At 38.4% G+C, this 15,233-nt stretch overlaps 1 protein-coding gene across 1 annotated transcript; it reads right to left on the reverse strand.

The window, feature by feature from the left end:
- Window positions 1-145: 145 nt before the first annotated feature.
- On the reverse strand, window positions 146-14,419 carry gnb2 (guanine nucleotide binding protein (G protein), beta polypeptide 2). Its single transcript, XM_030154419.1, has 10 exons — window positions 13,678-14,419; window positions 10,844-10,922; window positions 10,715-10,753; window positions 10,208-10,314; window positions 8,161-8,224; window positions 7,797-7,959; window positions 5,592-5,658; window positions 5,298-5,499; window positions 4,202-4,418; window positions 146-2,105 (listed from the first exon to the last, which is right to left on the reverse strand). The coding sequence occupies exons 2-10, from the start codon at window positions 10,898-10,900 to the stop codon at window positions 1,999-2,001; spliced, it is 1,023 nt and encodes a 340-aa protein (XP_030010279.1). The 5' UTR covers window positions 10,901-10,922; window positions 13,678-14,419; the 3' UTR covers window positions 146-1,998.
- Window positions 14,420-15,233: the final 814 nt, after the last annotated feature.

A 15,233-nucleotide genomic window follows, 5' to 3' on the forward strand; every position in this document is an offset into this window, starting at 1 on the left:
GTTCACTTTTACTTTTTGTTTACCAATTTCTGAAAACATTGTAGAACGGTGTTCTTTAGAGTACACTATTAGTTGAGGATTTCTACACATTTTCAGTTCAGTTCATCTGCTTTAGGAAACATTTACAGCAGGATATCTGTGGATATAGGTTCAACTGAAAATATATCCAGTTTATTTGAGATACATGTCATCCAGTGTACAGATGTGGCTTGTTTTTGCTTTTGGACAACAAGGGAAGTCTATGGTGCACAAGAATAAGCTGTATTAACCTTACATTACATATCTGTACATTAATTCCAGTATTACAGTACTGTGTAGCCTTAGACCACTATTAGGTCTGTGGTTTTAGCAAAGTTACAATAACCACTCATATGCAGTTCTCATTTTCTGTATTAAGATACAACCAGGGCATACAAGAAATATGTGCAACATTAAGCAGAAGTTTCAGGGGAAAATATAACTTATACAAACCAAAGTATTTACTGACCTCAACATGCACTTAACATGGTTTAAACTCTTTCATTCAAACAGTATGAGATTCACTGTGTTGACTGTCCAGTGTTTCTTGTGGTTTGGGGAATGTAGGTTATATTAAAGGCTGACTTTAGCCTGTAGAAGCTATTTAGTTTATATTTTTGTGTCTTTTTAACACTGTACACAGTATTTTCTTGTTGAATCTGACATATAGACACAGAAATAAAATAAGTACTCATTTCGACCCTGCAGAAACAACAAGCCTAAAGGCGACCCAAGACTTTTGCATAGTGCTGCATATCTCTGGATTTTGGTTTGCTTGAATTTTGTTTCTAATAACAAACGCACTAAATTTCTACTCATAATCAGAATATAACAAAGCCCATCACTGGCTAAAAATCACCAAAATGTGTGTTGATATTCACTTAGTTTATCATTAAAGTGTGTAAAGTGTATATTTCCAAATGTTTCAGAAGTTTTCAAAAGAAACCACAATAGTTGGCAGGAGAGTCTGTGTGTTTTATTAATATTATGTACAATTAAACCATCATAATGTCCCGATTACATATTGACAAAGTCAAAGTATGAACACTGGCTCCTGCTTTAGTAAGATGTGTTTTATAATGCTTTTATTTTTCACTCACCTCTTGAATTTCAGGTTTTTTGAGTTAATTTAATAATATCAATATCCTCTATTGATAATCATTAAAGTGTATCTGAGGCACACAGGGAGAACATGAATAAAGTAAGTGTACAAAAAAATTGAATAAACAAAAATTCCCAAAGAGATGTACTGTACGTGGGTGCAGATATCTATAAAAACATGATGCCATGTTTTGAGCCAGTTGAAAATCAGAGTTGGTGTTTTCCTTGGACTCGTCGGTCCGTCCTGCCTGTCAGTGATTATTTTCAGTGTTACTCTCTTCCACACCCGCTCTTCCTTCACATTACAATCGCAGAGAAATGTGTGAGATGAAAATAGTACAGAAAAAATTGGTCTGAAGTGCATTTTAGACTTCATTGTAAACAAAGACAGAATTGTCCAATAACTTCTTCTCCCCTGCTTAACTCGAGAAGCGGTGTCTCTCAGGAAAAAGTGTGTGTGTGTTTGTGTAAATGAGCGTGTTAGACGTGTTAAAAGGCTTCGGGTAACGGTGGTATTTGTGTTTTTCATTTGAGGAGCTGAAGATTCAACTGCATTTGGTCACATTTTGACATTTTACAGATTAAACGTGTGTTTGCGTGTGACTGTAATCTTGCGGCTGTGCACATAGATCAGCTGTAGGTAGTGTGGGTGTGTGTGTACGGGTTTTGTGTTGCCTTGGATTGCGTGTATGGTGTGCGCGCGTGTGTGTAAACTCAGTTCTAAGTCTTATATTATTATTATGTACAGTACAATGTCGCAGTTTGCCTGTCGGATCTTACATACAGTGTGAATACAGGGTGCAAACTGTGTCCTGAAATGTGAACAGTGTCTGATGGAGGTGTGTGTTTGCTGTTTATGTGCATGGTTCATGAAACGAGTCAGTTCCAGATCTTAAGGAAGCTGTCCCAGGACCCGGTGCTCACAGCCATGCCGTCATCCGTCACGCCCAGACAGCTCACACGATTGTCATGGCCTGCCAGGACTCCTGCAGGAGGAACGAGGGTGAAACAAAGGAGGATTTGTTACTTTAAAGTGTTTCTGCTTCTTAAAGCCACACTCAGCGGCAGTGTCATTTATTACTCTGAGAACTAGAAAAAAGGCTGCACAGTCTAAGCAGGCATTTTTATGAACTAAAAATCCTGCTGTAAAGAGTGAACAAACATTGTAATGTTAAGATAAATATAGCAATTAGGTCAGTTCTTCAAATCTAGTTTCTAATTACATATGATATTTACTGATCTGATTTGTTTTTGACAGGAGCTTCACATATATATTCATCCACCAACTCCAGGCAAAAAACAATACAAGGAGTTTTACATCAACCAAAACCGAACTAAACAGTAAATGGACTGCATTTGAATAGCGTTTTTCTACTGTACTGGTTCCTAAAATGGCATCAGAGCTGCCTTGGGTGCAATTAGTCCTTGAGAGTCTTGTCCAAAGGGATGTTGGCATATTAATGGAAGGAATTAGGCATCAAACTGTCAACCTTGCAGTTTGTACAGGACCTGTTCCACCTCCTGAGTCATAGCCTCCACCTCTTTCAATTTCCTGAGTTCTACTTTAGGATTGTACCTTAAAAAGAGGTTACATTTACACTGACAATGAGGTGGAGATGCTGTTTTGTTTTTTTTTTTGACCTACAAAAAACCGTGGTTTGACCAAATCATCTCGGAGCAAACTCAGAGTGCCAGCTTCTACTGAAACCATCAGCTGCATCTTAAAGTCTTTGAAAGTTATAGGTGGTAAGATGTGTTAAATAAAACAAACAAACATAAGAGTGTGAAGCTAACTTCACATGACATTGTCGTTTCTACCATGGATGTTTACTGCATCAAGTTCAGATGATGTCACATTAAAGTGCTGCTGCAGCTTAAGCTCAGACCTGAGTTTCAGTGTTGTGTTTAAAGGAGTGATATTTTGCTTTTTTAAATGGAATTATGCATTTTAAAACATTTCCTTGTGGTCTACTTAAACTGTAAATGCTATGCTTGGGTCTGAATTCTTCATTAATTCAACTCCACAGGTCCATCTTCAACCCTATTTCTGAGTAATGACACCAGAAAGGTCATTTTGAGCGCTGGCCCTTTAAATGCAAACAAGACACTTCACACCCCACCCCCTCCAGGTTGTTGGCTGTGCTGCTCTGTTCCTGATAACTGAACATTTTAGATAATCGGCTCAAAGTCTGGACATATTTTTAGTATGGACTACAACCACTGTTTCTGACAAACAATTATGTCATACTCAGAGAAATGTTCGTAGGAAGTCTTGACCTTATATGTGCAAATGTTGTGACGTAACTAGTTATAGACATAACAAATTAAGCAGGAATTAAAACGGGTTGTAGAAATCCACTTGATTTTTGCCAAAAAAATGAAAAAAATGAATATAAAGATAGCTTTGCAGCACCTGGAGGGTTCAAATTCAAACTTTTTGAACTATTAGGGGCCAAATATACAAATAAATGAACCAAAGACTAATAAAAGTGGGCTTAGCAAAATATGACCCCTTTAAGTATCTCTCATTTATGTCACTCAAAAGGAAGTGCTGTTTTATTTCCTTATTTTTTATCATTTTGTTAATTATTTCCTTCATAATTCAGACTCAAAATAAACTCTAACATGACAACATATATAACCATTACATTGATGACATGTTTGTTCAGTCATCGACAACGCTCCTGTTTTCATTCATTTAAGACTCATCGTGATTCTTAATAATTGTTTATCACTGTCAACTGTGATATAGTTAAACTGTGATGTATAACTACACTGATGCAGTCTTACAAAGAAAAACAAGAACGTCTTATTAACAATAAGACAACGGATTACTTTGCCTGATGAAACCTGGAATTGAAATGCATGGGTGTAGGAAAATAAACAGTTTTTAATGTGTAGCCTCTGACTTTTTTTTTTCCACTGTTGTTCTCTGTATTGCTTATATTTTCAGGGACATTTATTTTTCATCATTTGCAACAGCCTTTTTGTCCTTCAGCTGAGTTTTTTTTGGAGGTTTGGAGCTGGATCACCTGAACATCTGTAAACACATCTGTAAAGCAGTTTGGTCTGTTCCACCCACCTGCTCTGTCTCCCTTCATGGCGTCCCAAATGTTGCAGTTAAAGTCATCGTAACCAGCCAGCAGCAAACGGCCGGAGCGTGAGAAAGCCACAGAGGTGATGCCACAGATGATGTTGTCATGGCAGTAAAGGCTGAGCTCCTGGTCTGCACGAAGGTCGAACAGCCTGCAGGTGGCGTCGTCGGAGCCTGTGGCAAAGGCGCTGCCATTTGGAAAGAACTGAGGAGGAAAAGGAGGGAATGGAACAAACATAAAATGAAGAGGAAACCAGACGAAACAGGTAAAGGTTAATGATTAAAGATTACTATAAAGTCTTCGAAATGAAAACTGCTGGTTTTTTAGTTTGTCCAAATCAAACCAGTCCACTCCTAACACTGTCAACATCATGCCTCAGTCCAGATTGTGTCTATATGTCAGCATGTCCAAATATGGTGTTAATTGATAATCTTGTTAATCCTCTAGTATGTTCTGACTTTAAATCCCTCCCAAAGCTGAAGACAAGACAGTGTGTGACGTCACAAAGATAAATCCTGAGCTGCTCTCTTCATGGTGCATTAGACACTATAACATGTGGGACTTTGTAAAGATTTAACACACACCGACAATATGTCAAATATAAAAACCTGTTTCCTTCTGTCACAGTTATTATCAAAAACAGGGACTAAAACTAAAGCTGGCAGTGGCAAAAATCATTCTGTCAAAACAAATGCAATAAAAAGTGTTTTCAAAGGCACAAAACTAAAGACAAACTACAATGAATAATGCAATATAAATAGAACGGCACCGAAATGCAGCTTAGTTTTCACGTTAACCCTGTTCATGACCATAATAAACATCCTCTGCATTTTGCATTTTTTCAGTGAAAATCAAGTATTTTCTTACATTTAACTTACTGATCATGATGTTCATTAAAGCTTAGAGTAAATTCAAATATGCTTTTCTAGTCATATTTGATGTTCTGACCTCTTTCAGTCAACATTTTATAAACTGGTACTAAAAGCCAATTAAAAACTCAACAGCAACTTATCAATTCTTCAAATTAAAAGCAAAATTACAACTACTGGTATACAAGTAAAACTATTGACGCAGCACACTCACACAGATGGCGTTGATGTCGGACTCGTGCCCGGTGAAGGTCTGCCGGCACATGCTGTCCCTGATGTCCCACAGTTTGACCGAGGCGTCGCAGGCTCCAGACACAAAGGTGCGAAGGTCAGGTGACAGGGACAGACTCATGACGTCGCCGGTGTGGCCCGAGAAAACCGTAGTCTGCTGACTCGTCTCGATGTCCCACAGTGCACTGGGGCAGAAAGGTTAGGGTTAAACCACTATCAGCTTGTGGAGAGATGTTTGTGCTGCACTTTTCCAAGAGTTTTGGTCTTTGCGACTCACCATGTGGTGTCTCCGGAACTTGTGATGATTTGATTGTCGTCAATGAAACGGCAACATGACAGGTAACCTGAGAGAGAGGCCGAAAGTACAGAGCTTTAGATGAGATCCCAATGTGGAAGTGGTTGTCATTGTCTGTATATTAATAAGGCAATGCATGCAGAATCGGGTGGCACGGTGGTGCAGTTGTTAGCACTGTCACAGCAAAAAGGTCCTGGGTTCAGTTCCAGTGTCAGCTGACGTGGACCTATGTGTGGACTTTGCTTCCACCTTAAATGGTTAATTGGTCTAAATCACCCATAGGTGTGAATGTGACAGTGAATGGTTGTGTGTATGTATACAGTCGCGGAAAAAATTATTAGACCATCAAAAGTCCTCAAAAACAATGGTTATGCAATCAAGTACTAACTCCTGTGTGTATCATGTGACTAAAACAGACAGAAAAGAAAACATGGAATGCCTAAAAGCACTGTTTTTGTCAGTACAGTGCCATAGATATTGATGTAAGAACTGAAGTGATTTTAGTTATTATCAAGAAAACCATGGAAAATGGCTAGATATGAGCTCTGAAATTAAACTATTATGAGCTATTTTTGTTGTTATCATTATATTTGTCCAAACAAATGTACCTTTATTTGTAACAGGCATTAAAATGAACAAGAAATGGATGAAAACAAGGGTGGTCTAATAATTTTTTCCGCGACTGTATGTCAGCCCTGTGATGAACTGGTGACACGACCAGGGTGTACAGCGCCTTTACCCATTGGTAGCTGGGATAGGCTCTAGAACCCCCAAAGGACCCTCTTGAGGACTAAGCAGTTTGGAAAATGAATGAATGAATGAGCAAAATTATGCGTTTCTTGAAGAAGGTCATCTCTCTTCAAATAATGGCTGAACCTATGTCACTGGTCAACACTCAAAATGTTTCCAAGTTGTGAAACTATATCAAATTTGCATCACTAGTAAAGAACAGTTAAGACAAAAAGGCTATTTGGAAATAGTTTATTAGTTCAAAATAGGATGTTAATGATCATTTAAAGGAAATATTTGTCTCTGATCCTCAGTTCTACTTTAAAACAGTCTGTGCTGTACGATATATTCACTTTTCACATTCTTTTTAGTGTAATATTTATAATTCTTTATCAAATAAATGTACATAATCTACGTATATATGTAATAACAATTCATCATATATGTTTATATATGTTTAGAACATTTGCCAACCAGCCCTTTTGTGAATTGATTTCCACTTTATCTTATCAGTATCAACTGAGTATGTAAGACTTAGCATATCTTATCAATGAGGCAGATTAAATTATAGACCGGTGGTAATTCTGGAACAGGAGAAGAAAACTCCATGGCTTTTAAAAATATTTTGTAATATTTTAACTAAATCACAAAAATCTTGGGCTTGACTAAGGTTGCAGCAACAGTACTTTGGCAAATTAGTGCCAGAGAGGAATGTGGACATTTGCCCATGAACCCAGGCATTAAAAACATTAAATCCTTGCAGATAAGATCCAACAAGAGGTTGTTGCGGTTGTTTCATTTTGAGACAAAGGGGCGTAGAAAAGCAGCTGAAATAGTCATCTAATGTAAGGTTTATTCCCGCAAACTACTTCCTGTGCGTCAGACTACTTGATAAGTGTAAAAGTTATACTTATTAACAACATTCAATCCTTCTTTCCATTGGTGCTAATTATATCTATAGCATACTTGACTAAAACACAACTCATTCTCTATCACTTCATCTACTAACAATCAGTTTTGCTAGACACTTATCAAAATTGGATTTTATTCCTAAGATTTAGCTCATTTATTCCATTTTAACACTGATGAGTCCAAATGTATTAAACTTTATTAAATTTATATTAAACTCTCTTGACTCTGTTGAAAGAAACTACATATCAGTGCCACAAATCTGCAAAATGAGTCAAGATTCTGTTAAAATCAGCTTTAAATCTGCAGCAGAATGCTACACTTTTGCAAATAGGAGGTTGACAGACTGGAGTTGATATCTCAAGTCATTACGACTGTGCTGCCCTGCGATTAATTAACCATGTAAATGAAATCTTTATTGTTTAGAGGTTTGGGACCGGAGCTTTCCCATGAGGCAGGCGACTGCTGCACGCTCTGAAAAGCCTCTGCAGTTCGCTAACAGACGGAGGGAAATGCAGACAGCGATGGCAGACTGTGGGCTGCTCTCACCTGTGTGCCCAGGTAGTTCCCTGCTGACCCTGACATTGCCTTCGCGTGTCTTTAAGCAGTAGATGGAGCAGATGTTGTCGAGGCCTCCGCAGGCCACATAGTTGCCAGAAGGGGCGTATGCACAGGTCATAACCCAGGAGGAGCGCAGGGGGATCGCATGTATCTGGAGGTGGAGAAACAGGTGGTGAAGATGGCGCCAAAGCACTCAAACTAAATCAGAATCAACACTGAGATATGTATATGAATACTAGTGAAAACATAAGGATAAAGTATTGCAGCGATGTAAATGAGGCTGTTATGTTTACGTTATGAGTCAGCTTCTTCAGGAAAATGATGGAAACCAAGTGTGACTGTTCATCTTTACCTTGTTAGTGGTGTAGCTGTCCCAGATGATCAGTTTTCCATCTTGAGAAGCACTAACCAGCAGCCTGCAGAGAAAAACGTTCAAGCATTTGAACCTTTAGTTGCATTTAAAGCTGCAGTGCTTGACAGTTTTTTAGCATCACTGGGCAAAAATTTAATAATTACCTTTCAGCATAAGAGGACATGAGACCTCTGCATTTATTCTTTTCCTGTGTTTTCGGGCTGTGGAAAATCTACCATGTGATGCAGATTTTGGCTAATCAACGGCATTTTAAGTCTTTAGATTTGGATCAAGAGGAGAGAGCTGCTGAGGGAAGGTGTGCGTTTTCATATTCTGGCTTTCCTCTCTCACCTCTAATCGATAGTAATTTTTACAGAAGTTTTAAATGAATTAAATGCTGCTGATTCTCATTTTTGACATTTATTTCCTCATTGACTGGGCACACAGGCAAAAAGTGAGAAACCTGTGACAAGATTTCATAGACTATTCAAAACACCATATGAAATAGAAGAATAGCGTCACTGAGCACCACAGAGTCATTCCTTATTGGGTTTGTCATAGTGAATATGATCCATCTGTGTGTCTGCATATTGTACTGTACAACAGTAGAAAGTGACACTTCTCCTCTATGTTTCAGCTTAAAGATGGGGGGTCCTGGCATTTCTAAGATAGGCCATAAGTGTACAAAAGCATACAGTTGACATACTATAGTATTGTGCCACATGTACAGATGTTTGGTATATTTACCCCACCCCCTGAAGGAGAGGCAAGGGGTATTGTTTTTGGTTCAGTTTGTTTGTTTGTTAACACTCTAGCAGCAAAACTATCACTTCAATTCATACCAAATTGAGTTTATAGATTGCCAGTAACTCAGAATAGATTTGATTACATTTTGGGAACAGTAGGTCAAAGTTGCAATTTTATATGAATTTTTTACATCTTTTTTTCCCATTTACTTATAATGGGTGAAATTTCAAATGTCTGTAGGAGCAAAACTATTGGTTGAATTCATACCAAATTGGGTTTATAGAATGACAGTGACCCAGAATAGATGTGGTTACATTTTGGGAAAAGCAGGTCAAAGTTCAGATTTTTTAGGCATTTTTTAGTCTTTTGTTTTTCTCCCATTTACGATTTACTTGTACTTAGGTTCATTTAGCAGAACAGCATCACTGAGTGTGTTCATATGCACATGAGTCTTCCACAATTATTCTGAATTTGACAATATTCAGAATTAGAAAGCTGTCATTCTACTTAGATATTCCAAAATCGTCCCTTTTCTGAAAGGAGTATGTTCTGTTTCACATATGTGGGATATGCCAGTCCAGTATTACTGTGTTCTACTGCAGTTTGCAACACATGACCCATGTTTATGATCAGCTGGAGTAGAGATCTCTGGATTCTCCAAAGAAAAATCCAATCAATTTATGGTCAAACAGCGAAACACACCTACTGTTATAGTTTATGACAGAGGATGTCAACATGGAGATACATATAGATATGAGCAAATATCAAAACACAACCACTTTCCAGAAGGTGTTTGAAGGAATAACAGAGGGAGGTTGAGCTCACACAGTAGGACATCTTACACAGGTGGAAAACATTGGAAAGAATTAATTTTTCAGTGGGATATGAAAGGCTGAATATAGACGGGAATATTAGAGGACTGGGCCATGTAAACAGCTTATCTGGAATATTGTCTTTTTCAGAATAAAAAAAATGGCACATTAGTGTACATGTAAAAATGTTTAGTTTTTTAATCAAATCATGAAATAACATGTGCAAATATACCACAAAAAAGTTCACATTTTACTCCATTTTAAGAAAAGATACAGCAACAGAATCATGTGTTCTGACATTTACACACTGCATAATGTCAACACTATTCTGGACAGTTTATCTGGAATATTTTCTTTTATGTAATTTCTATTTTTACTTGTGTCCAATAAGCCTAAAAAGCTGAAGACAGATTAGGATGATGATTAAAGAATGAGTTGAACATGACCACAGAAATATCAAAACCTAAAACATTTCATTATGATCTCACCTCGAGTCTGAACCCCAGTGCATGGCATAGATCTTAGCGAGGTGACCACGAAGTGTGCGTCTCGTCCTCATCTGAATCCGCCCCACAGGATCCAGACCAGCTGTTATCTAGGTAGAGTGGTCGTTCACAAATGGGTTTATATACATTTACACTGTGTCTGATCAGATGCTCCATTATGTCATTCCTCAAAAACAGGACAATTTGGAATCAAAACATTATCAGTGACTGAACAATGTCATTTTTGGTCAGAATTGTGTAAAATTAATTTATAAAGACCACAAATAAGTGACAAAAATAATATCTGGAACCTGTTGCACTAGATCAATGTCACATTTACAAGGAGAAAATTCTACTGCTGTTAGACCTAAAAATGTACCGTATTACTACATAATTTGGTAGCATCAGATTTATTGACATTTATTAAACCAAGAACACAACACTTCGAAGAGAAATTAAGAAAAAAAAGCATGATTATGAAATCTAGGTGCATCTAACCACGACACTCACCTGTGTCAGAGTTGAATCTCCACATGCTTTTCTAGCATCCTGATGCACATGAAATCACAAGAAGAACAAAAAGTCACGATTTGGAGATTGAATTATTTGACTGAATTCAACAAAAAATGCTCAACTTACTCTTATCTGGTTCCTAAGTTGCTCGGCCTCTTGACGAAGCTGCTCCAGCTCACTCATGTTGATCTGTCTGCGCTGTCACCTGTTGGTGAAAATATCAGACACTCATTTACATAAAATGCGACATGAACATTAGTCAAATGAATGCGGATGTATGTTACTGACTCTGCGTTGGATTTGGGTATACTGTAAATGTTTTTCATGCTTTAATAATCCAGTAATCCAGAGGGATGCTCTCATCATAAAATGGAATCAATTGAGCAAAATAACTTACTTAAAATAGTGTTTGTTCTGGATTTAGCAGAGAAATAACAAAATTAAAACACACATTTTAATCTCTAAGGGTTACTGAAGCTACACAGTGAGAAATAACCCTGTAATCTGTTTATGGCCTCGCCTTGTTAAACTGAGGAAAATAATCTGTAATGACTAAGCTGCTATTGAGCAGCGTCACAACCGAGCAGCAGAGACACTGAGTGAACATTGGCTTAAAAGCAGACACAACCTGTTACACACTGAACGCTCAGGCACAACCCAGAGCTGTCATCTGAGACGCTAAATCAAAATGAATACAAAAGGTAAACATGTCCAGTAATAGCAGGAGGCCAGTTTTCTAAACCACACGATCTAGATGTTTCCTTTAGCTGTGAGCCATCTGGGGTCACACACACTGTATCACATTATGCTTTCAGTAGGAAGCAGCATTTCCTGTTTCTAATAGCAGTACACTTACACATTCACACAGCTTCCCAAACAGTGAGCTTGTATTTGCATTTGTGAAGCAATTTAAATTCATGATAACACTCCACAGCAAACATGCATACAGTACACACTGTGAGGAAGAGCAATTAGCTACAGTAGGTCACTGTTCCCTGGGGGGACCTGCGACCAGATGGATCACACGGCACTAATGGAAGCCAAAAGGGGTGGATGATGGGTCTCAGTCTCCTGGCACAGCTGCTCATTTAGCCAATGAGGAGCTGAGGGGGTGATGCATCAGCGCTCAGGGCTGGATAGGCCCAGCCAGATGCTCAGATGCATGTTTTTGTCGTCTGTTGTCAAGCCCATGAACAGAGTATGTTGGAGAATGAAAAAGACACAGGGTATGGACTCCCTGATGAAAGTTACCTACATGCAGATTTTACCTCTTAATATTCTAGTTCACATCACATACATTTGTGACCTCAAGGCAGGATCACAATGCAAATGAAAGCATTTTTCTAAACTTTTACATACATTGATTACACACAAATAAAAAGGCTAATGTGTGTGATTGATATTTGAGCTAGAGGTATTGTACATTTGACATTTTTATGCAGTCTTTCAGCTCACTTTACAAGTGTTTTAGTTTAGATAGTATTTTGAGGAATTGACCAGTTTCAGTTTCATTTTAATTTTGTTTTAGTTTTTCTGATAGTACATAGCAAGTTTTGACTTATCAAAGCTGAAAAAGTAGGATGAAATAAGACTGTTTTAACAGCATTTTCATCCAGATCCTTTTATGGGCAAAGTGGAACAGCAACCACAGGGGGAAAACAAAAGCAAAACTGGTTTTATCTGCATTTCTATTTAGTTATTGCTTGTGTTGCAGCTTTCACTCTTGTTTTTAGGTAGTTTCATGCTTTTGTCAAGTGTAACTTTTATTTCTATTTCAGTTCATTCAATTCTCACTGTTGCTTTTAGTCTTTTAGTCTTCTACACACCTGCAAAATAAAGGTCTTTAAATAATCTGTAGTCCATAAGAAGAACAAACCCACTAGTTACACTTTGTGATCCCCTTTCGGTAAGGGGATAGGGTTCACAACCAGGTGCTGGGCGCTTAATTTTCCAGACATATAGTTATACATTTTCTACAACTTGTGTTAGGTTTTTGTTTATTGTAAATTTAATGTTGCCTGGTGCTATATGTGGGTTACAAAGACCTTATCCATCGGTGCAACAACGAGGCTCAGTTATGTGTTTTTAATAGCATACTTAATAATCTATGGGGCAGAGATTGTCCCATAACCTTAGCTGAGGCAACATCATGATGTCACCAGTGTTTGATTTCTTTACAACAAGATGAACATAACGAAACAAGATTTTTGATGCAATTAGTACAATTAGATTAGCACAAAACAGCTTCTGCAGGGGTGTATTAGTAACCCTGCCTTGCATGACCTCCTGGTAGATAGTCAGCTATCTTCTGAGGGATGCAAATGAGTAAAAGGGACAGTAAAATAAACCACAGACGGTGTTAAATGTCCACTGAGAGCATCATTTACACCACAACAGATATAAAGCCAAAAGCTATGGGTGTGAATCTGTAATAACACTAACATGGCATGGCCACATCTGCAGCTGGAGGAGAATGCAGAGCCAATAGAGACTTATGTCAAAGAAACTGTGGCAGTGCTCACTGTCAGGTTTACACATGCAGGCCTGGGCTGGGAGGGTTACACTAACACAGTTCCGCAATAAAGAAGAAAAAAAAAAAAAAAAAAAAAAGCACAAGCCGCAGCAAAGAGAAAGCGTCTCTCAAAGCGAATTAAAAAGTCTAGATGATTCTACATTTGGGTTTAATGTCAGTGTCTGGAGGATTTGCGGATCCCCAGTGCATTCAATAGGAGGACAAGCCCCTTGAACGCAGCATACATCACATATTGATCTGCACATAGAGGCAGGAGGAGGCCTTACCCACATCTTGTTTCAGACACTGAGCTCCTAAAATGCGGATGTAGCTTAATTTATGTTGTCGAAATGATGCCATGGACAGGCATTCACCCATGGACAAACCGTATTAGACTCAACAGACCGGCCTACAGCTGCTGTCACAGCCTTTGGTAATGGGTGGCTACCTGTTAATTCTGCCGATGATTTTGCTCCTTTTTCTGTGGTAGAAAAAAAAAATGAAAGCACCGTCCCCAGAATCCCGTGGAAGATTAACTATATGTCTTTTTCTCTCATATATATAAAAAAAACAACAAATAAATAAAAAATAAATAAATAAATAAAAATGAGATGCGGAGGGGAGATGGGAATCAGAAAATCCACTTAAAGCTCCGGGTGTCACGATGAGGCTGTTTCCAAATCCTTCAGTAAACAGCCAAACGTAGGAGGGCTACACAAATTTCCATTTCTCTGCTTCAGTGGAGCTCCTGAAAAAGATGAATTCAGCTTCTGCTCGGGTTTTTGCCGTTTCCTTTTGGCCCTTTTTTCTTTTTTCACGCCCGACAAGTCAACAAAAACATGGTTTGGCTTCCTGTGCGTCGCAAATAAACACCATCAGCTCCAGTCTGGCTTTCCAGGACGCATCAAGGATTGTCCATTAAACACTATTCAGTCCGTTTTTTACTCCGATTCTGCTTATCGTGACGTTGTCCCCGTTTCCTTCCTCTCTGTGGGTTCCTCCTCCCTCTGCCGACACTTCATCAGGACAGCGAAATACTGAGGAAAATGTGCAAAGTGCCTCTTACACACGGACTGGAATCAGAGCGAATGCGCTGCAAAAACAGATCAGCCCATCGGTGTGGAGTGGATGTGCAGGCTTTCTTCCAGTGCAATGATCGTGGGCCTGGTCACTTACACACACTGTTCCTGCTTTTTTTTCTCTCTTCTCTTCTCTCTCTCTCTCTCTTCTGAATATCATCATTCAGAAACAGACTGCCGAATCACGCGGTAGGCTGTGCGCTTGCAGAAGGATCCTCAAATCCGGGCATGAAGCTAATTCCAACCACACCCATCACTTAATAACTGTAGACCCCCACGACCCCCTCGGATCACAGCTCTGCAGGTCTGAGATTACGTCTTCACACGGACATGGTCTCAAGCAGTTTAATCTGTTCAGGAGGTGTCTGATCTTTTAGGGTGCTCCTCAGCATCAGGGGTCCTCCTCATGTTTAGGTGTCCCACTGCATTTGAATCCCACCACCATTTCATTAGTAACAGCAGGAGGGTCAGACTCAGTTTAGTTCAGAAGCCACAAAAAGGCCAGATCTGTAAAATAACAGCATTTTAGGAATTATATATATATATATAATAATAATATAATAATAATATAATATATAATATAATATATATATATATATAAAACTAGTGCGTTGACCCATGGGGACCCACAGCCCTGTAAAGCCTGAACCATTAAATCATTGACAGAGAATTCCAGTTCTTTGAAACTGGAGCCTTTATTGGTCCTTCTGAACAACCCATACATTTTTTTTTTTCCAAATATCAATTTCTATGTATGACTTTCAGTTTTGTAGCATATTTGATACATTGAGTCTCAATGCTCAAATATTATGTTTGAACAAAAAAAAACAACAACAACAAAAAAAAAAACCATAATATAACACAAACATGTCTAACAAATTGGTAATTCCTTTTCAAAACTGACAAAGTTCTTCCTCCTTCCTTA

Source organism: Sphaeramia orbicularis, chromosome 14, assembly GCF_902148855.1.
Source record: "Sphaeramia orbicularis chromosome 14, fSphaOr1.1, whole genome shotgun sequence".
Classification (NCBI taxonomy): domain Eukaryota; kingdom Metazoa; phylum Chordata; class Actinopteri; order Kurtiformes; family Apogonidae; genus Sphaeramia; species Sphaeramia orbicularis.